The following is a 25,547-nucleotide window of genomic DNA, read 5'->3' as shown; positions in this document are numbered from 1 at the left end:
CCTGGATTGCCTACTGACAGTGTTGTGTGGGTCACCGCATGATGTATGTGTTTCATCCATGCCATTCATCCATTTTTCTACATCATGTTAGGGCATGAGACTGAAAAGAGGAAGATCCAAATCTTATGTGGATTACATAAGACGAAACAATGATTATTGAACGCCCATTCATTTTTGGGCTCATGACCCGCGATGATATGGAAAAATGAATGGACAATCAAGCTCAGGACCCACATCATGGAAAGTTTGGATTAATAGACTGTTTGCAGTATGAACAATATAAACCATCAATTTCCTTAGCCATTGATTGGATAGTTAAGAGCATCTAGTCAAAAGTGATTTTTTTTGAGAGAGAGGGGCAATCAAGGATGGACCCATTTGATGGATTGCCCATATTGAGGGTTGGGACCAACCTGGATTTAGGTACAAGGCATGTTCCATCAGTATTGGGCAAGTGCTTGCCATCAATGAGATTTTCGAGAGGAATCCCACCATTGTTGAGAACTACGGAATTTGGTTGCGGTACCAGAGCAGAACTGGTTACCACAACATGTACAAGGAATACCGAGACACCACTCTTAATGGTGCTATTGAGCAAATATATGACGAGATATGGCTTCTCGCCACAGGGTAAGGTCTCCTTGCATTCAGATCATCAAGACAACTACCATACCTAACTCGCTTTGCAAGAGAGAGAATACCAAGCAATTTCATGATTCCAAAATCAAGTTCCTGTTGGTGTTCAAGAAGGTTTGGCCACCAACTAGGAAGCTTAAGACAACATTCAAGGCATCGAGGCCTAATTTGTTCATGTAATTCTGATCAATGATGTTTGCGACTTTGTGTTGCCAGATCAGATTCGTTGAAACTATTAGAAAGTTGAGAGGCGTTCAAGTTATTTAGGATTTTAGTTTCTATGGTACAAGCTTTGTTTTTATTGGTTTTTATATTTTAGAAATTTTAAGTGTGGTTTAAGACATGATGGTGAAGGATATTAACTTGTTTTTTATTTCTAAAAAAAAAAAAAAGGTACGAGGAATGTTCATGTATATGTAGTGTCAGACCTGGCACCAAGCCTATATGTTGGACATACATGCCATTTTGACACATGTGGGGCAGTTCACCTGTTAAATAGTAGAGATTTAGAGTATTTAAAAAAAAAAAAACTTTTGAAAGACTTGAAGGAGATAATTGCAGAATGATCCATAGCAATCCAGAACTAAACATACAGAAGTTTATTGAGGCAACAAGAAATGCATGAAGATGAAGTGAACTGCAGCTTCAGATCTAGAACTCATTGGTTGTCATTTTCCAAGCCACCCATTTCTTTAGACATCCATTGCCACCTGATAAATGGACCAGCTTGATTCTTAGGGATCAAAGGGGTGTTCATCCATAGGGGCCACCTTATGAATGTCCAGGGTTGTACATAAATGTGTGTTGGAGACACATCTAACTGATGAGCAATGAACTTCAGTTGAAATTTTGTCTAATTGGCTGATTAAATTGTGTGATCTCTACATCAAACGATTACCAAAAGTAGAAAAATAAAATACAAAGGGCCTATTTGGATGACTCATTGTGGTCCAAGCAAGAAGTTAGAAAACAAAATGATCTGTTATAACATAATTCATTATGCTCAGAACAGTAGATCATCGGTTTGTAACCTCACAATGTATTTGTAGTAGAATTTTCCAACACACTAGAGATCTCCAAGCTCAATATAAGAGTCCTTTGGAGGGGTGAGTATTTGGCTAGTGAGCCTACCAAAGCTCAATTCCATAGCTCACTGGTTAGGATTGAAAATTGGGCATGTACTGGGACCCAATTTCCAGACCTACCTCAACTCGGTAACCTAAACATTTATCCGATAGTGCCTGTTTATCTGGATTGGATAAACATGATTAAGATTGTTGATGAACAATTAAAGATCCCCACCATGGAACAATTGGGTTGGACTAGTTGGGATTGGGATGAGCCTGGCCCAAGTTTCATCCTAATCCATGGGTTGGGTAGAGACCATCTATAATTTCATTGATATAATTGAAAATTACATCTAGGGGACCACAAATGAAACCAGGAAAACCCAACAAATTCATACAAAATAGCAAGGAACCATAACAAAAATCATCCAAGACGAAAGACAAGTGAACCCAATCTAACAGGAAAATTAAAGATAAAATCAAAAAATTGAATCCTGCTTACTGTTGCAAACATGATTTGCCAAACAAATATGGTACTTGTTTACCTTTCTAAAATACATGCAAAAGAGCAACACATCCAATTTCTTAGTGAAATTCATAATCCGAAGCCAATAAGACTAAATCATTTAAGTCTAGTGGAACACCCAATTCTTTCTACCACATTGGAACAGAAATAAAAGAGAAATTATTTTTGAAGAATCAAGCTGAAACAGCCACAAAAATGCACAAAAAAGGAATCCAAAAATTAGGCCGATATAAAACTTAGGTGGGCCACACCACAAGAAACAAAAGGGATTTAATGCCTACCATTGGAAACTTTTTGGGTGCCATGAAACTTTTGTATCGGAATGATATTTGTACCTATACTTTATTTGAGTGGTAATAAGCCTATGAACGGTTTAGATGGTTAGCTCCAGGAAGGTTTTAATGGCGGATGTTTCCGTTCTAACTGTTTCTTGTGGTGAAGCCCACCTGAATTTTGTATCCACCTGAGTGATTGCGTCCTACTAGGGGTGAACACCGAGTCGAGCTGACCTCAACTCGGCCACTAGCTGATCCTAGCTTGAACTTAGCTCAGCTCGGTTTGGTCAGTAGGTCGGGCCAGTAAAGCCGAGTTTCAGCCAAAATTAAGCCTACGCAGCGTTTTCACAAACACATATAGGGCACTTTCAGTTTCTCACTATTTGTAAAACAACAGCAAGTATTCCTTAAACACCTTATATGCAACATCAAAATCAAAGAAAAATGGTATTTGTTTGGTGTGCATACCTTCCTTGCCACTAGCCGACACTTCATTGAGTCATTTCATCAAACACTTGGTGAGTAACATCAATATCAAAATAACCGAGTCATCGAACTTCAAAGAAGAAATCCCAAAAATAAAAAAGAACAAGAATTTTGTTTCATGAATTTAGCACTATCAAATAATCATGAATATATTAAAGCTGAGAAGATCAAAAGAATATCACCTTCCAGAAGTGGAAACCCTAATCCGTTGGAGTTGTATGCCGATAAGGTGTGGTCAGAGCATCGTTACAATGTCATTGTAGGGCAGCTGGGTTGCGGTAGAACAGAGCTATGACATGTCTGCAAGGCAAATGATAGAAAGAGAGAGAGAGAGACAGGGAGAGAGAGTGCACGAGAGAGAGACAGGAGAGAGAGCGCGAGATTATAGTGTTTGGGCGCGGCTCTGTTTTGAGTGCGCGCCCGAATTTGGGCTCTTCTGACGGACGGACCGATTAGGGACTCCGTGGGGCCCACCATGATGTATTTCGTTAATCCATTTCTATCCATAATTTTAATAAATTATTTTACTTTAGGAAACTAAATTTCAGGTATATTTAAGGCCCAACTGGACCACATCATAAGAAGCAACTGTAATTTCATATCAATGTTTCCTACCGTGTGGTCCACTTAAGCCTTCGATCTAGCTGATTTTATTTTTTTTCAACCTCTAAAGTAATATTTACAAATATATAGACGGCTTAGATAGAACATATAGTTTTTTTTAGGCCTCATAGAGCCCCTTACAACACTATTAATTATTAATGGTTTATCTACTTTGTAGCTACGGATTAAAATCGTAGCAAGTATAGCTAAGGTTTATATCCGTAGTAAAGAAGTAACGTGGTCTGAATCCTTTGCCCATTTTTTTGGTAGTGCCGTAATCCGCTCCTATGGTCAGATAGTTATATGGTGAAGTCTCCACTTGAAGTCAAAAGTCATGCTTTTGTAGACTTCTTTTTCCCTTCGCTGCGAATGCAGAATCCAGGATGTATCACTTTCCACTGGGTCCCACATGTTGAGATAGTCCGATGATTTTAAACCGTCCATATTATCATCACTATCATAAATAAGCTATTACTTTCTAATCACTCGTCAGTGATCATCCAAAAGTTTGATTTTTGAAGTTGAATGCAAAGACTTTGTAATTTTGTTTCCATTGTTCTAAGTTCTTCTACAAATATTGATGGTCGATCTTACATTCAGTGTGTGGGGCCCATGTTCCACTAATATGTGTTGATGGACGGCTATCTAAAAAAGAAAATCTTCGATATGACCATCTTAAGCTTTTGATTTATGGCCCACCGATGGACACGGAAGAGTACTGCGTATCCCGTACACAATCTTTGCATGTAGCCTTTCTCCCGTCCTTAGCACGTGTGCTGCACGTGCCAAATCACTTATTATTAACTTCATGTCTGAAAATTAATCGGGCCGGTTCAGGAAGAACTTGACCTGATCTCATCTTGGCCCATTGAAACCCGTGATGTGGACAGTTGATGTAATATCTTTCCTAGCTGTCTTTTTGTAATCCACAATTTGAAAGTTTCAATGCTGATCTTCCTATCAACGCATGATTTCGTAGGTAAAAGTGAAGTTGCACAGTTTTTACCTACGAATCAAATCGTCGGTAAAAGGTTGTAGGTAATATTTGGATTTTTTTTTTTACCGACGAAAAAATTTGTCAGTAAAAGTTTTTTAAACGAAAAAAAATTTCATCAAAGTTTTTTATTTTTACCGATAAAAAAATTTGTCGATAAAAATCTTACCTTTGCCGATGGAAAAACAATTTCGTTGGTAGAAGCCTTTTATGTTGGTCTTTTACCGACGAATTTATCGACGAAATTTTCGTCGGTAAAACTTTTTACCTACGAAAAATTTGGATTTAATGACGACAATTTTCGTCGGTAAAAGTGAGTTTTCTTGTAATGGCTGTTTAACCACCAATGTTATACCGATCAAGCGATCTAGAAGGGAAAAATTAGTCATTCGAATGTCATCTTTTTACATTGTGTTAAGATTTTATTATATTATTTTATTTCTTTAAAAGGTGATCACAGTTTTCAAGTTTCCTAGTAATGCGATGATGAATGAATAAGATAAAAAAATAAAGCTAATCGCTGATTTTATTAATTTGCATGTAAGAACAATATAATCAACTATCTTAAATAAAAAAAACAAGAGAAAATAGAAAAAAATGACCTATGAATGCCTATGTAGATAAAATAATTGAGGTGTATAGTCTGCAAGACGTGACTGGTATGATTTACCAAGTATGGACTTGGTGATCAGTGTGATCTGATGATGGAGGTTGTGAATATTTAAATTATTCGTAAAGCATATTGCAACTATGATGCTGGACATGTAGCAAATCTAAACTAAACTAAGAATTCCAAACTTGCTGTAACATTATGGCTAAACAGAAGTAGAATATTTAATTAAAACTAGGATAGGTAATATTATGCTATATAGATTAATTGATTGTATGTGGCGAGTGCCCAAAACTATCCATCAAATGTTGTTTATATAAACTTGGATGTGCAGTAGAGATCCCCTTGCCTGCCCTTAAAGTGATACAACCGGCTTCAAATAGATTCATATTTTTTATACCATCGTAATCTCATTCCATCTGGATGAATTCATTTCTTAACCCTATGTAGTCTTTGAAAATGTATAGATCATATCTGATTTTATTATTATTATTATTATTTTTTTTTAATTTCTTTATCTTTGATTACAAGATATCCGGCATCAACGGAGCTTTAGAAATTTGTCATATATGCTGCTTGGTTTCACATGTCACTCATAACACGGCCACATATCCTTCATGCAATGTCTCTCATGTCCTTCATACGATATCTCTTTCTTTATTCAACGTGTACATGTAGCTCCAAGCCGTGCTACTTTTAACCATTCACGTATCGAGATATGGAGGAAATCATGGATTGAAAATTCCTCGAGATGATTTGCCTTTCATTGTCAGTCATAAAATAAAATAGTATTGCCATGTGGCGACGTCATTTTGTGCCGGGCAACATGGACAACGGCAGGTGTAACATCTTCATAGGCGGCCAACTTGACGTTATAGCCATATGATTTCAACGCAGGCCCCATCTTTTATATGCATGCGACAACACGTATTTGAACGCCGGTAAAGTCCACAGAAGATGAGATAAGCAACCAACAGATGTGAGGAAAAGTTCCATATTGACCGTTGAAAAAATCGGGCCGCCAGTCAAATCAGGCAACTCATGGTATCCATCGACCGCTCTTCCATGACTTTCATCAGACAACGGTTCTTAGTTGTTTTGAAGTAGGGTCCACCATTGGTTGATCGAAAGCACTGATATTGTGGCCCCACAATGGTCCATGCAACAAAATCTCCCGTTGCTGTAGTTACTTTCTTGACCGTTCATTTACTGGCCACCAATCGTAGGGTTAGGATATCTTTTTCTATCGGGGAGATCTTTGGCGCATGGACAGAGTGTGGCCGATCATATCAACACATGGATCGGATTACAACTTCATGGGTCCCACTTATAAATAATGAAAGCCCGAGTACATTATTCTGGAGTCGAGTATTGTAAGTAAAATTATGGTTGGGAAATGCGCCTGATCCCATGCATCCCCGGGTGTCTGGTCATCTGTCCTTTGATATAGTGGGCGACGGACGGATTCACCAAAGCCTAAGATTGGTGCGATGGGAATGTCCTTAATTTCAATGGACCTGATTGTCATTGCTATTTTAGGCCATCAATCCAACGTCTGATCACTGCAGTCATAGAATGTGGTTGATCAATAGATAAATGGTCCTGATCATCCTCTGAGTGGGTAATGTGTCATGTGTACGGTGGGATGGCAGAGTCTGCAGTCCAAGTAAACCATGGCAGATGCACTCTCACATGGTGTCAATATGGCTCTCGTGATTTTCCATAAGGTGGCCCACACTTTTTAGATTTAACAAAAATCATGCAACTAACTATGGCTATAGAAAGAAAAGTGGACCATCCGTTCGATTCAGATGCTTTGGGTGGACGCAGATTGAGTGCTGAGTAAGCTTTGTGAGGCCCACCTTCATGTTTATTTATTTGTCATCCAACTTATTCATAAGGTAACACAGACATGGATGAAGGGAAAACACAAATTTCAGCTTGATCCAAAACTTCTATATGTCGCACCTAAGAGGCTTTCAACGGTTGGTGTTTAATTTCCACTGTTTCCTTTGGTGTGGCTCACTTCAACTTTTGTTATGCTTCAGGTTTGGTCTCATCCTCTAAAATGAGCTGTTAAAATGGATGAACGGCGTGGATAAGACAAATACATCACAGTGGGCCAACAGAGTTTATCTCTGTGCAATCCGCATGCATTGTGAGCCTCTCATTGTGCATAAAATTCTCTTATTTCAAGGAAGAACCTTCCAATTCCAAACGAAGGAAATATGGAATCTCTCACACGTATTTCATATCGACACGTTTGGTTGGTGTGGATATGCATGGCGTACTCGAATTTTCCGTGGCCTTCGGTGTAGGAAGCTATGTGGGGTCCACAGAGATACCTGTGAAAATTCCACTCCATCCATCAGTTTTCCAAGATCATAATAGTACAGTATTCGGAAAAACAGGAAGATCCAAAATTCAAGTGGACCACGCCAAATGAAACATTACTGTGGCCCTAGAAAGGTTTCAACGATGGACGTTATTACCCCACTATTTCCTACGGTGTGGTTCACTTGAGATTTGCATATGGTTGAATTTTAGTTTCATGCCATAAAATGATCTGGAAAAACAGATGGACGGATTGGATAGAATACATACATCCTCCGTTGGCCCTCAGAGTTTACTCGGTCCGTGATCTGCCTCCGTGGTCTGATAGTTATCTATTGAAGACTACAGTTAAACTCAAATGTCGTTATTTTCTAGAGTTCGTATTCCGTCTGCCGTGATGCAGCATCTAGCGTGTATCACTTTCCACTGGGCCCCACATGTTGAGATAGTCCGATGGTTTTAAACCGTCCGTATTATCATCACTATAATAAATAAGCTATTAGTCTCTAATCATTCTTCGGTGATTATCCAAAAGTTTGATTTTTAAAGTTGAATGCGAAGAGTTTGTAATTTTGTTTCCTTTGTTGTAAATTCTTCTACAAATATTGACGGTCAACATCTTACATTCAGTACGTGGGGCCCATGGTCCACTAATATATGATGATGGACGGCCATCTAAAAAAGAAAATCTTCGATGCGACCATCTTAAGCTTTTGATTTATGGCCCACTGATGGATACGGAAGACTACTGCGTACCCGGCACACAATCTTTACATTTAACATGCATACTGCACGTGCCATGCTAATTATTAACAACTAGGGCTGAAAGTCGGGCTGGTTCAACCCGACTGACCCATGCTCGACCCGACATTGGGCTGGGCTTGGGTACGATGCATCGGGTTTGGTCTCAACCTTGGGCAGCATAAACACCAATCCTATTAAAGTTGGGTCAGGCTTGGGTTAAGGTCTCAAGTTGCCTGGCCAACCTGAACCTGATACATATATAAGTTATAAATTATAATTGGGTGCAGATCGTTTGTGTTAAAGGCTTGGTCCACACCATTTCTGATGACTCAAGCTATTAGGATATGCCGGATTTCTCTCCCAAACATATATTTTAGTTTGTTTGTTTAGAAAAAAAATGAAGTTCTGTACAATAAATAACTGCATATATAATTTATAAAATCATAGGTACAAAAAAAATACATGTATTGAAATATAATTGACTAATGTAACAACAAAAATATTAGCATATATCGTCCAACCCAACAGAGCTCGCTTGGATTGGGCTTGGGTTGAGAATTCACAACTTGATATTGGGCGGCGTTGTGTTAGGGTTGAGATATGGAACCTTGGGTTGGGCTAAGGTTGACCACCAACCCAACCCAACGCAACCCAACTTAACCCAACTTTCAGCCTTATTATTAACTTCATGTCTGAAAATTAATCAAGCTAGGTTTAAGAAGACCTTGACCTGATCTCATCCAGACCCATTGAAACCCGTAATGTGGACCATTGATGTAACATCTTCCCTAGCTGTCTATTTGTAATCCACAATTCAAAAGTTTCAATGCTGATCTTCCTAGCAAGGGAAGTCTTTGGGCATGGTCCGTCTACAATGAAATGCAACTGGCCACACCAGTCTGGATGGCCCACATGGGCCCCACTAATAAATCACCCTTCCATCAAATACCCATTTTAATTTTAACATTGATTTCTTTAAGTAGCTAATGGTGTGATTTGGATACGTGTGGAAATGCAAATTTGATAGATGATCGGATGAGATGGATAATCGGTGGGACACATTTAGGGTGGGTACCAAAACTAAAATCGGATCCGTTGGCTGTCATTTCTGCCTCAATTCATTATCCACCTTTCAGGTAGGACCTGAATTGTAGCAGATGTGGATTTTGTGGAACATGTGCGTGCCATTAGAGTTGGGTTTAGCTTGTTAGTACACACACATGCCGTTAGAGTTGTACATGAGTTGAGTTAACTTTGTCAGCTCACTCGACTCGATTCGGAAATACTCGACTTGCCTTGGCTTTAAATTGGATTTAGACTAAGTTACGATAGTTTTTGGAGCTTGAAAAAAATTTGAGCCCAATTCGACTCGACCCGGATTGAACCTCAACTCGAATCAACTTGGATTGAATCGGCTCAGTGATTCGGTTATTTTGATATGATGTTGCTCGCCGAGTGTGATGAAATGACTCATCGAAGTTTTGTTTCGGGTGCATATATTCTCCGCGGGCGCTACTAGTGGCGAGGAAGGGATGGATACGAAACAAATCTTTAAAATTTCTTTTACATTATAAGACTGCCCTTATATCTTGATTTTGATGTTACTTACCGAGTGTTCAATGAAATACCTATAACATGTTATTATGGTTTTGCATTATATGAGAAATTTAAAATGCATTCTATATATTTGAGAAAATGTGGCATTGGCCTGAGCTGCTGATTGAACTGAGTCGAGCTGGCCAGTCAAGCTTAAGGACCGAGCCGAGCTGAGTTCGAGATAGGATTTGTTACTGCCCAGCCGAACTGAGCTATGCAAGCTCGACTGGGTTCTGACTCACGTACAGCTCTAGGTGCCACGGAGTGTGAAATATAATTTGTGGCACATGTGATCTAGGCCATCCATCATGGCCAGTCCGCGCGATCATGCCTGAGTCCGAAAGCTAAGCTGGTGCAGTCCAGTTAAAATTCTTGAAGTAGCCAAGCTACTACATTTGAAATCAAATCAAATAAGGCTCACCTGTCTGGTGAGCCTGTACTTTTTTAAGTATATACCATTGATCTCTTTTCTCTGCCGATTTTTTTCTTGTGTGTGGCCCACTCGATGAATGGACTGTCCTGATTTCTGGGCCAGTCCTGGTGGGCCCAATAGATGCGGGCCCCACATAGAGATAAAAAAGATAAAAGACCATCCTTTCATTTCTTTTCCACAATGATACTTTGTTTTATGATCAAACCATGATTACTAAGAAGATCCACGGTCAGATATCGATCTATTTATTGATAATAAAACATCCTTATTTCTACAATCAGCTATAAGATAGTAGTTGAAGGCACGTGGATGTATGCATAATCAGTCATCTCATTCGATGACTTAACAGTTAACGAACTGATAGTTGACGATCATGTGGCCTTGATTATAACCATTCCTATCGGTGTCGATCTGGTCGAAGACGCCCTTATCTAAATCCAGCCCTCCATTGCTACATTGGTCCACGATCCTCGCCGTCACCTGTGCGCCCGTCCTTGTGTTCGTTACCTGTAGCATCAACCACTGAGTTAGCCCTTTACATCAGTCTACACCTATGGCCCATGATCAGCTGGGCTGGGCCACCATGGGTTTGTTTGGACAGATTTTTAAGTTGGGTAGGTTAGCCTGGGCCTGAAATTAAGGCCCATTTAATATCTGGGACCCTTATTTTGAAAACTGTAGGCCCATTTACTTTTATCTGTGATGTGCCTATCACATCTAAACCGTCAAAAAGGTGGACCCACGATGATTATCATACAACCAAAAGTTAGATAGTCTATTGCATAGTTTGATTACAATCAACGGCTGGATGTCATACACAAATCCCGTTGGTGGAGGGTGGACGGTTAAAAAAATGATCATGGGTATTCACGTTATTATGCCCTCCATCTGTACTGTTGGGGTCTCTGTTTGAATTCAAATGCTTGTCTTTTTCTTTCTTCTTCTTCTTTTCACACTGAGAGGGGGCGTTTTGATGAACGTGATACAGAGGTGTGAGATCTGGGCCATTCATCAGGAACATCCCTGACCCAAATAATCAGGTCGCGCCAACTCATCAGGCAGGTCACGATTGGTTGATTTTCTCACCATACATTCGCCTCATGCAGCTCTGCCTCACTTGATGAATTGACCTGCCTTAACTTTCATGGTAAGCCAAATGATCACAAACGGCCAGGATTTTCACACTTGCGAGGCTTAGTCGCATGTATGGGACTAAATGATGCTGCATGTAACCCGCACGGTCAGATCTATGAACGTACGCAGTGGGTCCCAAGACTCCAACCAAGTGCGAGGATGGTGGTGGGCCCCACATTCTGATCACCATTAGATCACGAAGCGATCTTGGTTTATGATCATACACTACCTTAGATATTCAATTCTACGGTTATTATTAACAAAGCACATATGATCTTACCCGCAAGCACCGTCCGCAGGAGGCCTGACCCCTGGGGCCCACAGGGCCGCAGAAGGCTGTCCACCCATACCTGCGGCGCCACTCGAGGGGCTTGTTCGCGTCCCATGTGGCGCAGTATACGCTGGCCCTGAGATAGTCCCACCCGATCTGCGACGGATTGTAAAGATGGTACGTTGCGCGCACGTTAGACGCGCTCTGCGCCTGGGCCGCTGCTACAATGCACAGTAAGAGTGCGGTGCAAAGCTTTAGAGAATCCATTCTTCTTTTCTTTTTCTGATTTGAAGTTGGCCAAACCGAACTCCTATTTATAAGTGAGTTTCGGTTGTGAATTACCAAAAGTATCCTTAATTTTTTTAAATAACCTGAAATTCGGATAATGACATGTTTAGGTGAAGATGCTGACACGACTGACGGCTGGTAAAATAGAGAGCCAAATAGTAAAGGCTGCTATATGCACTACTGGCGGCTGGTAAAGTAGAGAGCCATATGGTAAGAATGCTAGATGGAGGCAATTCATCTGACGTATCATACGTGTGAGAAATCTGGGACGTTCACTTGGATGGCCCAAATAAAAATGACCGTCGGAATGGCTAGATTCCTATGTTAGTTCAGGACCTTTTAGAATAAATGGCAGTGACTTTTTACTGTTCACATGGCATAGTTTTTAAGAAATCTGAACCTTCGAAATTGCTAGCCCAATTGTTAATGGAGCGTCAAATTAGAAAGATGATAACCAGTTTGATTTGGTCTCTTGAATTGGGACCATGCCCAACAGTTTTCAATTATTACAAGTGGGACCATTGGTCTAGTAATCCAGACCGTTGGTCTGCTGAGCCCCTCTCCAGATGTACCATACTTTAAAAGCCTCTCAGATTGAAAGATTGCAGGCATAGCGACTAATATTCAGACCTTTCAAATTGTATTTATTTCCCTTCTTAACCATCCATATCCGGGCTAAAAATCGAATGGTTAAGATTGTCCAATCAAGAACTATCAATCCACTGCAGATCCCAACAGAATATTGATTTGGATTATCAAAAATAACTCCCACGAGTCTTATGCTGTGGAAAGATGCAGCCGCATATCAAGTACTCTTTTACCCAAATACCCGATTAGCCGGCTTTCGTTGTAACAACCGTGACTCTGTCTAAATTACTTCTGCCGATTGTCTGGTTTTCCTATTATTACTGTAAAAAATTGAAAATGGGTAATAAATACTTTTATAATTGTATGGCGACACGGTTGACATTTGACTGGAATGACACAGCCGGATCTGCTGCTGTGTTAGCGGCAGTAAGTTCCGTGGGCTCCCTAACGAGGTATTTGCTATATCCAACTGTCCATTCATTTGGTTAGAATGTTGTAGAGATTGAGCCGAAAATAAGAAAGATATAAAGATCAAGTAGACCACAGTGCAAGAAGTAGTGGGGGATCGAACGTCTGCCATTGAAACCCTTTTGGGGTTCACGGAATTTTTAGATCAATATGATATTTGTTTTTACTCTTCATCCAATTTTTTGTGACCTTATGAACGGATTGGATGGAAAATAAACATTATGGGGGGTCATATGAATATTTTAATGGTGAAAATCATTATCCTGCTCCTATTTGTGGTGTGGTCCATTTGAGCTTTGGATATGATTCATTTTTTCGTCCATGTTCAAAAGTGAGCTTGAAAAATGGACTATCGGTGTGGATATAATAAATACATGAGGCCATGTAACTTTGATCTCCTTTGAACCGTTCGTACAACTCGGGAGCTACAGAAGAGTAAGCACTCGTCTTCACACAACACTTACCACACCAGCTATATGGCTGGTGTGTGGTACACCAGCCAATCTGCCTCCTTTTTGTACCCCATTTGTATTAGGTTTGAAAGTCTGGTGGGTTCGACCCGACTGATTCGACATTAGGTTGGGCTTGGGCAAGATGTATCAGGTTTGGTATTGGGATTAGGCTATACAAACACCAATAATTCAAATCCGATTGATAAATAAGTTATAAATTATAATTGAGTGTGGATCGTCTATGTTGAAGGAACTAGAAATTCCATTGCTATCGGGTTTAGTCCACGTCATTTACGATGACTCGACCTAACAAGATACGTGGGATTTCTCTCTCCCAAATGGATTGTGTGCTACGTGACATGACTTTTAAAGGAATAGTGGTCCTATATTTTAACTTGTTATTTAGAAAAAATGAAGTTCTTTATGATAAATAATTACATATATAATTAATAAAATCATAGGCACGAAAAATAAGACGTGTATTGAAATATAATAGACTAATCTAATAATGAAAATATTAGCATGTATCCACCCGACCGAGCCCGCTTAGGTTGGGTTGGGTTGGGTTGGGTTAGAGTTGAGGTATAGGAACCTTGGGTTGGGCTAAGGTTAAGCACCCGCCTGACTTTCTGCCCTAATTTGTATCATCCAAAAACTACCACAAAAATAGTAATTTCACAATGTTTCCCCAAGGGGCATGTTTGGCCCGATGTACTAGATGGAAGTGGACGGTATTAAGTGGGATTTGATCCCGATATCCGTCCGAAAGCCTGTTTGGATGGCTAGATGATTGTCCAGCGTGGAATGCCTCGTAAACCACACCGGCTGCCCAAGGTATTTGTGAATCCAACCGTCAGACTTCGCCCATCCCTTGATACAGCGTGGAATTCGGGATGGGATGTGTGATCTTGCATTCATACTTAATATTTCTGAGGGCAAGAGATACTGACCCGGATGGAAGAGACAACTCAAGATGTCGATCGTTTTGGACTTGAAGATAGGCCATTCGGGTTATCTTCCTATATAATGGCGGTCGGTGCGGTTCCAAATAAAAGTGTTCGATTTTTCCTCACAGGCGGCGAGCAAGTTGAATTTTCTTCCTCAAAGGTAAGTTATCGACCCCCATCTCTTAGTAAGTTCGATTGAAACACCGTATTTGAAAACCCAAATCTTCCGTTCATCTAAGTTTTTCATCCAATTTCTTTCATTTGGTGTGCTCCACTTGAGCACTGGATCTGCGTTAGTTTTTTTATATTCATATCCTAAATTGATATGGAAAAATGGAAGAACGCCATGGATAAAACCCATACATCATGATGGGCCCCACAGAGCCCCTGCTTGGAAACATTTCCATCGAGGAGGGGCAGGACGCAATCCAGTACTCCCCCGTAACTACCCGTCCGTGATGGGGGCAGATTAGCTACAACCCCCGCTAATGAGGGCCCATCATGATGTATAACTTTTATTCACACCATCTATACCTTTATTCATATCAGTATAGAGTACTGGACCAAAACAAAAGTAGATCTAAGGCTGCAATTGACCACATGCACCATAGGAAGCAGTGGTGATAAGAACGCCCACTGTTGAAACCTTCTTAATCATAAAAGAATTTTGGTTGATGATACAGCCGTGTACCAAACACGTACGTTACTATTCAACATCATGGTGGGCCTTGGGAAGGTTTCAACGGTCGTCCCCATTGTCTTCTATAATGGGTTCACTTGAGCTTTGAATATGTCTCATTTTTTAGCTCGTGCCATCAAATGTTGTGGGTTTTTCAAAATCCCTGATGAATGACTGAATTTAGGGCTATTGGAACTGAAATCCCTAATCTGGATTTGGGTTCGAAATTCCTAATCTGTTGTGCCGGATTTAGATTCGAGAATCCCTAATTAATGGATTTGAGGACTCTGAATCTGAAATCCCTAATTTCCTGATTTGGGGATTCAGATTTAAAATCCCTAGTTTCCTGAATTGGGGATTCAAATCTGAAATCCCTAATTTCCTGATTTGGGGATTCAAATTTGAAATCCCTAATTTTCTGATTTGGGGATTCAAATCTAAAATCCATAATTTCCTGATTTAGGGATTCAAATCTGAAATCCCTAATTTCAAACAAAATTCGAAATCCCAATTTGCTTGATTTGGGAATTCGAGTATCTGATTTAAAATATGAATCTTTAATGTATGAATCTGAATCTGATCAATTCATGCCTCTGCATAGTGGCTTTGATACCAATTGTGGGACTTAATCTATATTCAGAATAGGCTCACGGATCTATCTGTGCAAGGGTCATGGGGATTAGGGGTTTAGATAGCATACCTAGATGAGACGCCGCCATGAAAGTCGGATAAGAATACCAGAGTACCAGAATTCCTGTAGAGCTTAAGATCTTCCTCTCCTTCACTCCCTTTCTGCAATTCACAAGATGGGACTTAAATTTCTACTGTGGTATAGGATCGGGGACCCAGGTCTCTTATATAGAATCTGTGGAGAGAGAGTTTGAAACTCATCACAACTCTCTCTCCCACGCTCCACATTGCAACATCGTAGTTCAACTCGAATTGATGTCTGTGTAAGACAGCTATAGCATTCCAACCCTATTACGCAAAGCTGCGCAGATAGACTGCGCTGCGCATCACCTGAAGTGGGGCCCACTGGTCTACTCAATCATCCAGTCCAACTGAATGACAATCCAGACCGTTGATCAGTAAGGCCCACTAAATAGAGTTCTTACAGATAAGCCATTCGGGTTATCTTCCTATATAGTGGCAGTCGGTGCGGTTCTAGACGAAAGTGTTCAGTTTTTCCTCATAAGCGGCGAGCAGGTTGGATTTTCTTCCTCAAAGGTAAGTTATCGACCTCCATCTCCCTGTAAGCTCGATTGAAACACCGTATTTAAAAACCCAAATCTTCCATTCATCTGCGTTTTTCATCCAATTTCTTTCATTTGGTGTGCTCCACTTGAGCCCGAGATTTGCGTCAGTTTCTTAGTTCATATCCTAAAATGATATGGAAAAATGGAAGAACGCCATGGATAAAACCTATACATCATGATGGGCCCCATAGAGTTGGAACCATTTCCATCGAGGAGGGGCAGGACGTAGTCCGCTCCCCTATAACTACCCATTCGTGATGGGGGCAGATTAGCTACTACCCCTGCCAATGAGGGCCCACTGTGATGTATAACTTTTATCCACACCATCTGTACCTTTATTCATATCAGTATAGAGTACTGTCTAAGGTTGCAGTGGACCACACCATAGGAAGCAGCGGTGCTAAGGACGCCTACTGTTGAAACCTTCTTAGTTATAAAAGAATTTTGGTTGACGATACAGCCGTGTACCAAACACGCACATACTATTCAACATCATGGTAGGCCCCAGGAAGGTTTCAATGGTCGTTCACATTGTCTTCTGTAATGGGTCCACTTGAGCTTTGGATATGTCTAATTTTTTTTTTTAGCTCGTACCATGAAATGATCTCACCAAGGGCCTGTTTGGCCAGGCAGATCCCATGGTATTAGAAGGGATGAGATCAATTTTAAGGTAATGACGGTGGTGCCCGTGGATTGTCTTAAGATCCATGAGATTGCTTATACCCCAGGACAAGTTCACTAGGTCTGTTTGGCACGCCGTGCATATCCCGGGATATTACCTTCCAATCCTTCCAACCAAGGGATAGGATCAATTTTAAGGTAATGATGGTGATGTCAGTGGATTGTATTAAGATCCATGGGATTGCCCAGATCCCGGGACAAGTTCACCGGATCTGTTTGGCTCGTCATGCGTATCCGAGGATATTGCCGATCCCATCCCTCCTAATACCGTGGGATCTGCCTGGCCAAACAAGCCCCAAATGGATGGACGGCGTGGATACAACACATACATACATCATGGTGGGCCCCACGAAACTTTGACGTCACCTCGGTAGCTACTGAAGCCGTCAGTATCTAATCCACCACCGATCTTACTGTACGGGGGATCTTCGTTTGTGATAAGTGGGATCGATGGTAACCCGGAGCACTGGTGCTTTAAGATCTTACTTTTTTATGGAAAAGATCTCAAAATCTTCCCGGCTGTGGGACTGCATCGACCAATCATGAGGCTTATTTTGGTTGAATGTGAACCATTGCTGTACTTCTCATTATAACCATTTATTTGCCAACCACAGACTGAAGGGTTAGTATTTTCCAATTGATGAATTTTTTTTTCAATATTCCAATAAAAGTGTGAAGAAAATGATCAATGGTCCAGATTATCTAACCATTTGCCTACTTGTGAGAACTAAAAACCTGCATGCTATACAAAGACATGGTATATAAAGCACAAATGGCTTTTGACTAAAGTCGTCTGTGTTAGCTGCAGCTGCTTAAATACCCAGGACTTTTCAAACAGTCCGGATGGCCGTACAAATCACTGACCCGCTGTGATGGAGCACGACCAAGAAATTTTAATGAGAAAATGATAATTATCTGTTTTTTTATTTTCCTTCCAATATTTGGACCACTTAAAATTTTACTTTTATTCATCTCATTTCGATAGCTGTTATTTCGATGGCTAGGATTGCTTTCTCAATGTACGCTCCATTTATGGTGAGACCAACAATCTAGTTGGTTTTAATAGTTACGTGCCAGTATCACATGTGAGGAGGAGGAGGAGTTGTCATCATTTTTTAAAATAGTGTAACTTACAAAGGAGTCAACTCCCCTGTGGATGGGATTGGTGGGGTAGAATTGCATTTGGTCCGTGCAATTCCGTATAGCATTTGGAGATGATAAGAAAAATCAGAATTAGGTGGGATGGAATTACATTTAGTCCCATGGAGTTGCATTTAGTCTCCCAAGGGATTTTTGTGTATTTTAAAATTGACTACACATGTGGGGTAGGGCCGACATTGATGCATGCGTTTATCTATGCTGTCCATCCATATGTGCCGTTTACACGTGACATTCTAGTTATATTTATGTACAAGTGAATGACATCCATTGTAAATTTGGTCCACTGATTACAATTCTATAGCCCACCAAACATGATTTTGCTCAATCCGGTGCCTTCCCATAGAAATTTTTTTATCCCAAACATGGGATTGGATGGCTACACTACCACGGTACTTGCATACATGCAATCATTAATGTGCAATAATGATGTTAATCCCATCCAATACAATTCAATACCATTCAATTCCACGGACTAAACACGCCTTTGGTGTTTATGCCTCATTTGATCGTGTCAAATTAGTAATTTAAATAATGTCATATACCAACAGAATTTTAAGAAGAGATGAAAGATTTCTTCTATTACTCTTACGACTGAATGGGATAAGAATCTATAAAGTCATGAGTAACAAAAAACGGATAAGTCTATCCGATTACACCAAGGCCACACATGTCACCTATCCCATGTAGGTGGCTTCACTAGCTAACCACCATAGTGGCCTCATGATCAAAGTTGGATATTAATTAAAACTCTCGTGATCCTTATAGTCAAAACATTCGAGGCCTAAAATCATAATGCATTATTCAAGTTCGTGTGGTGAAATTGGTAACTATTACCAATACATGGCAATATAAGAGAAACTCTCATCCATGTAATAGAAATAAAACATGTGTACAATCAATAACCAACACGCGACAAACAACCAGCATATGTGGTGCCGTCTGATAGGCTACAATCGTCTTTTAGATCCAGATGATTATCTCTACATTAGTAAATAAGACAAGTGGCTAAGAAGAACATCCGTGCAATTGTCTTAAAATTCTATGGCGCGTTTGGATTCATGGTTTCGAGTGTATAGTGTCGTATTAGTGGGGTTGATGGGACATGTCCCTCGTTTGGAAATGAACGGCGGGCGACGCATTCAACGCGTGCGAATACGCCCGAGAACCACTTTGCATCATTGATGGGATTGTACCGCGCAATCGGCCGGACGTTCAGTCAGACGTAAACAGGAAGAAAGCATTTTCTTCTTTCATTGTGTTGCTAGTAATGCCCAGTATGGCTGTCTTTTGACAAATCCACACTGTCCATCATCTTCCTCTCGAGTTTTAAACCATGAATGGTGAGCTTTGATCATTCGATGATATGGCCCACTGAGACAATCAAGCTGAAACAACAGTCGAACGGTCTTATTTTGATCATTGCAGTGATCATGAGGAAGTACATGGCCATGAAAGGTCAACATGTTTTTGATGGGTTTTTCTCCCTCTACTTGATGAACGGTTCAGATCCACCTTTCACTGCGTGATGGTGTCCCACAACGAAAAGATGGAACCTCCGTTTCGCAATAGAGTCGATGTACGTCGACTCTGTGAAGTTTGGTGGCCCACTTATTGAAGCTTCTTGAAAAATCCACTCTGGCCATTGGATTTAGGACAAAAAGCTATCTGGAAGGGAGTGCTTTTGGAGTGAAATTGGCGTGGCCCATGAGGGTGTTTACTCCGTCGTCCATTTCATGTTTAACGATTGAGTTTCTGTAATAGTTTGTATAGAAACAAAAGGACACCTAGGCAAGGGTAATGCCCACCCTCTGAAGTGAATGAACGGTTCAGATCATTCAATGGAACAGTGAGTGGGCCCTACTACACGCACGTATATACATCGTGTGACCCTTATCTGATCGTTTCCGAACATTAATTTGACATGAAATTGTATACATGCTAGAGTAATACGTCCTATCCAAACATTGGTTAGTGGCACGTCTCTGCTGGATGTATTCTGAATATCGCCCAACTTATACATGAACAGTACCGGATACAATACAATACAACCAAAATGTGAATCCAAACACACCCTAAATAGGAAGAAGGTTGAAGAGCTCTTGGCCATCTGATGTAGAGCGGGTCGCGGATAGTTACATGGCCAAGATGGATCAGAAAAGGCCCGGTCGACGACAAAAGTGATCCAGACCATTGAACCTTAAATCGGGCGTATCTTGCAATCCGGAATGAGTTATCTGACGTAAAATATATGATTTTGGGGTAGAACGAGCTACTGAAGCCAACCAACCCCGCTATGTCGGGTTGCGCAGCCCGGAATTACAAAAAACCCCTGGATCGACGATCGTTTCCCTGTTTTAATTTCGTTTTTACTATAAATAGTAAGTTTTAGTTTAATTATAACTCTTCATCCGTTGGGCTTTAGGAGTTGTGCCCAATGTGAAAAGAGCTTAAAATAATTAGGAGAAAGGTTTGGTGAAGCCAAATAGGACACTTACTATTTTTGGCCGAAAACCTTACGCACTAGTAGACATCACGACCGTCTATAAATAGTAAGTTTACTATTTATAGTAAGTCGCGGATTCTAGGAGTTTGAGTTGTAGTTTGATTCTAATTTCTTTCCCATTGCTTGGTACCCCTATTTAAAGGGTTGTGAACTCGTTTTTATTGATCAATTAATCAATTTTGGATTTCTTAGAATTTATTTCTATTTTCTGCTTTCTTTCCTCGTGGATTCGAGAAGTCTCTGTGAGGAGTCCGGAGAAGCTCCGTGGATTCGGAGTAGTTATCCTCATCACGTTCATCCCTGCGTCAATTGATATTAAAGCGAGGATTCCCCTCGGGCTGATGGCAAACAATGAATGTATGAATCAAAATCCTGCGGACAGTGATCCAGGGATTCGTTATCTTTTGGAAAGAATGAAAGCTTTCCATCGGGAGAGTCAGTTGACTATGCAAGGGCTGCAGGCAACTCTCGACCATCTTGCGGATGCGCTACTCCCGCCCTGAGCCCTAGGCGGTGCTCTACCACCTTTGGTTGCTCCCCCACCCATGGTGGCTCCACCACCCATGGTTGCTGTACGACGCAACCCCGATTTTCATAGAGCACTACCAGTGGCAAACCGTAGGGCTACACCAGATGATTCAAGTTCTAGCGACGATGACCTTAATGAGGGTTTTGCCCGACGACCAATCCATAGAGGTGATTATCTAGATCGTGCTGAAAGAAACTATCGAGGTAAGACTGAACTTTCTAGTTTTAATGCTTTATTACGTATAAAAGATTTTCTCAATTGGCTAGCCGAAGTAGAGAGATATTTTGATTACATGGACGTGCCAGATCATAAAAGGATAAAATTTGTAGCATTTAAATTAAAATCTGGTGCTTCTGCATGGTGGGAACAATTACAACTCTCACGAGCCCGCCAGAATAAGGCCCCCATCTTATCATGGCCACGGATGAGACGTCTTCTTCGATCTCGATTTCTCCCCAGTGATTATGAGCAGATATTATTCCAGCAATATCAAAATTGTAGGTAAGGAACTCGAACAATCACAGATTACACTGAAGAATTCCAACAGCTGGCTACACGAAATGATCTATCAGAATCTGAGTCACAGAAGGTGGCACGATTTATAGGTGGGTTGCGACCGACAATTCAGGACCGAGTTCAGATGTACCCAGTTGGGACTGTGGATGAAGCAATTCAATTGGCAGGTAGGGCAGAAACACAACTTGCAAGAGCTCCTGCTCGTTCATATCCTTCAACTTGACCCCCCATAACGGGTCCCACGCAAGATCCAGTGCTGCCACTAGGAAAAGACCCAGTACCTTAACTTCCTACAACCGCAAACTGTGATACAGGGAGTGGTTCATCCAGGCCTCAACGTGCAGCACCTACAACAGCGAGTCCGAGTAGGATTTCAAATCCTTATGCTCGGCCAAGGTCGAATAATTGTTACCGCTGTGGCCAACCAGGCCACTTATCAAACACTTGTCCTCAATGTCCCGCAACACACTTGACTATAAACAAAGGGGGCACTAAAGATGAGGCCGCAGAAGAAGACCATTGCTTTGATGAATATGAACAAATCATTGAAGAAATAGCAGTTGGCGATGAAATGACGGGCGAGGATCGTGGTGAATTTCTAATTGTGAGGCGATTGTTGTATGCCCCACAAAAGGAATTACATCCACAACGACACAATATATTTCATACTCGGTGCACCTTCAATGGAAAGGTCTGTGATGTGATCATAGATAGTAGTAGTAGCGAGAACATCGTCTCAAGAGTGATGGTGGACAAGTTACATCTACCAACGATGAAACATCCTTCCCCGTACGCAATTGGGTGGATAAAAAAGGTGAATGAGACCAAGGTAACTGAACAATGCACTATCTCGTTTTCAATTGGTAAAAATTATAAAGATCAAATACTTTGTGACGTGGTCGATATGGAAGCTTGTCATATGTTACTCGATCGACCCTGGCAGTCGGACCGTGATGCGACCCATCGGGGATGAGATAATATTTACGTATTCGTCAAGGATAGTCGAAAAATAATCCTTGCCCCTATGGTACCAAAGAACCACCCTGAAGCCTCTAAAGTGGAGGGGAGTTTCCTCTTGACCATTCGGGATTTTATGGAAGAATCTAAGGAAACCGGCGAGGTATACGCTGTAGTGGTGAAGGGCGAGGAAGAGGAACCCTCAAACATCCCTCTAAGTTTAAGACCGTTGCTAAACAAATTCAAAGAAGTCTGGCCTGAGGATTTACCTGATGGATTGCCTCTCATGAGGGACATCTAACATCACATAGACCTCGTCCCTGGGGCTAGCCTGCCCAATCGCCCTCATTATCGGATGAGTCCGAAGGAGTGTGAGATACTTCAGGGACAAGTGGAGGAATTGATCCGTAAGGGTCTCTTGAGAGAGAGCATGAGCCCATGTGTCGTACTAGCATTATTAACGCAAAAAAAAAGATGGAATCTGGCGCATGTGTGTCGACAGCCGGGCAATCAACAAAATTACCATCAAATATCAGTTTCCAATACCACGGTTGGACGACATGCTCGATATGTTAGAAGGGGCTAAGGTGTTCTCTAAATTAGATCTAAGGAGCGGGTACCATCAAATTCGTATTCGACCCGGTGATGAGTGGAAAACGGCATTCAAGACCAAGGAAGGGTTGTATGAGTGGTTGGTCATGCCCTTCGACCTATCGAACGCACCAAGTACTTTTATGCATTTGATGAATCAAGTTCTAAAACCGTTTACTGGCCGATTTGTGGTAGTATATTTTGATGACATATTGATATATAACAAGGATGAGGCCGAGCACAGGAAACATCTCAGGTAGGTGCTGCAGGTCCTACAAATTAACAAGTTGTACCTCAACTTGAAGCAGTGTAGTTTTTAACTGACAGCCTGTTGTTTCTAGGATTTGTTGTAACGTCCACAGGCATTCGTGTGGACGATGAAAAGGTGCGAGCTATTAGGAAATGGCCGATCCCGACAAATATTCATGAGGTGAGGAGTTTTCACGGGTTGGCGACTTTCTATCGTCGATTTGTGTGAGATTTTAGTACCACAGTCGCGCCTATAACAGATTGCATGAAAAAAGGACCGTTTCAGTGGACCGATAAAGCTGACAAGAGCTTTCATGAGATCAAGCATCGTTTGTCTACAACACTGGTTTTGTTGCTTCCTAATTTCGATAAATTGTTTGAGGTTGAGTGTGACGCTTCATACGTCGGAATTGGAGGAGTATTATCACAGGAAGGCAGGCCGGTAGCCTTCTACAGCGAGAAGCTCAGCGAAGCCCGAAAGAAGTGGTCGACTTATGAGCTTGAGTTGTACGCAGTTGTTCAGGCGCTGCGACATTGGCGGCATTATCTAATTCAAAGAGAGTTTGTTTTGTATACTGACCATCAAGCATTAAAGTTTATTAATAGTCAGACTAACGTGAATCGTGTGCATACTAGATGGGTTGCATTTTTACAGGAATTCACGTTCATTCTGAAGCACAAGTCAGGGCAGCAGAACAAGTTGGCTGATACACTTAGCCATCGTGTATCACTACTTATTACGATGAACAAGGAGGTGGTCGGCTTTGACTGTCTCAAGGAGCTGTATGCTGAGGATAAGGACTTTAAAGATTCTTGGATGAAGTGTCAAGAAGGTCACCCCAGTGACCTTCATATACAGGATGATTTTCTCTTCAAAGGGAATCGATTGTGCTTCTCACAAAGTTCTCTGAGGGAGCAGATTATTCAGGATCTACATGGAGGTGGCCTCGGTGGGCACCTAGGGCGAGACAAGATGAGAGCTTTTGTGGAAGAGCGGTATTACTGGCCGCAATTAGTACGCGATGTGGGAAAAGTCGTACAACGTTATTATATTTGTTAGACCTCCAAGGGGCAATCTCAGAATACAAGCCTCTACACCTCGTTACCTGTGCCTAACGGTCCTTGGGAGGATTTATCAATGGACTTCGTGCTTGGTCTCCTACGAACACAACGCAACATGGATTCGGTGTTCGTGGTGGTAGATCGTTTCTCCAAGATGGCGCACTTTATCCCATGCAAGAAGACCCTCGATGCAACACACGTGGTGAATCTGTTTTTCAGGGAGGTCGTACGGTTACACGGGGTCCCCAAGACCATTACTTCCGATCATGACCAGAAGTTCATTAGCCACTTTTGGCAGACTTTATGGAATCGATTCGATACATGACTTCAATTCAGTAGTGCTTACCACCCACAGACTGATGGGCAGACCGAAGTTGTGAATCGCACGTTGGGAAACCTCCTTAACTGTATTTCAGGAGAAAAACTAAAGTAGTGGGATTTGGCCTTGTCTTAAGTAGAGTTTACATTTAACAATATGGTGAACCGCTCGACAGGGAGATCACCGTTGCAGATTATCTACGGACGAATGCCTCGCCACACACTTAACTTGGTCCCTCTGCCCAAGCACCCAGGCACGAGCATTGTAACAGAACATATGGCAGACAAAATCATGGGCATCCATGCAGAAGTGCAGACCAAGCTACATGCCTCGAACGAGAAGTACAAGGAACAAGCGGACAAGCATCGGCGATAAAAAGTGTTCGAGGTGGGCGACCGAGTTATGGTCCATTTGCGCAAAGAGAGATTTCCGACCGGGACATACAACAAGTTAAAAAATAAGAAGATTGGACCAGTACCAATCATCTAAAAGATCAATGACAACGCTTATGTTATTGATCTCCTAGATGACATGGCAATTTCACGGACTTTCAATGTCATGGACCTAACCGAGTATCATGAATCAGAGCATG

The 25,547-nt window shown here is 41.3% G+C and overlaps 1 protein-coding gene across 1 annotated transcript; it reads right to left on the bottom strand.

Moving 5' to 3' along the window:
- Positions 1–10,514: 10,514 nt before the first annotated feature.
- On the bottom strand, positions 10,515–12,006 carry LOC131248960 (pathogenesis-related protein PR-4B-like). The gene is made up of 2 exons (XM_058249487.1): positions 11,719–12,006; positions 10,515–10,811 (listed from the first exon to the last, which is right to left on the bottom strand). Exons 1-2 carry the CDS (start codon positions 11,974–11,976, stop codon positions 10,647–10,649), a joined length of 423 nt encoding a protein of 140 aa, XP_058105470.1. The 5' UTR covers positions 11,977–12,006; the 3' UTR covers positions 10,515–10,646.
- Positions 12,007–25,547: the final 13,541 nt, after the last annotated feature.

Source organism: Magnolia sinica, chromosome 6 (assembly GCF_029962835.1).
Source record: "Magnolia sinica isolate HGM2019 chromosome 6, MsV1, whole genome shotgun sequence".
NCBI lineage: Eukaryota > Viridiplantae > Streptophyta > Magnoliopsida > Magnoliales > Magnoliaceae > Magnolia > Magnolia sinica.
This window is presented reverse-complemented; position numbering and strand designations above follow the sequence as displayed.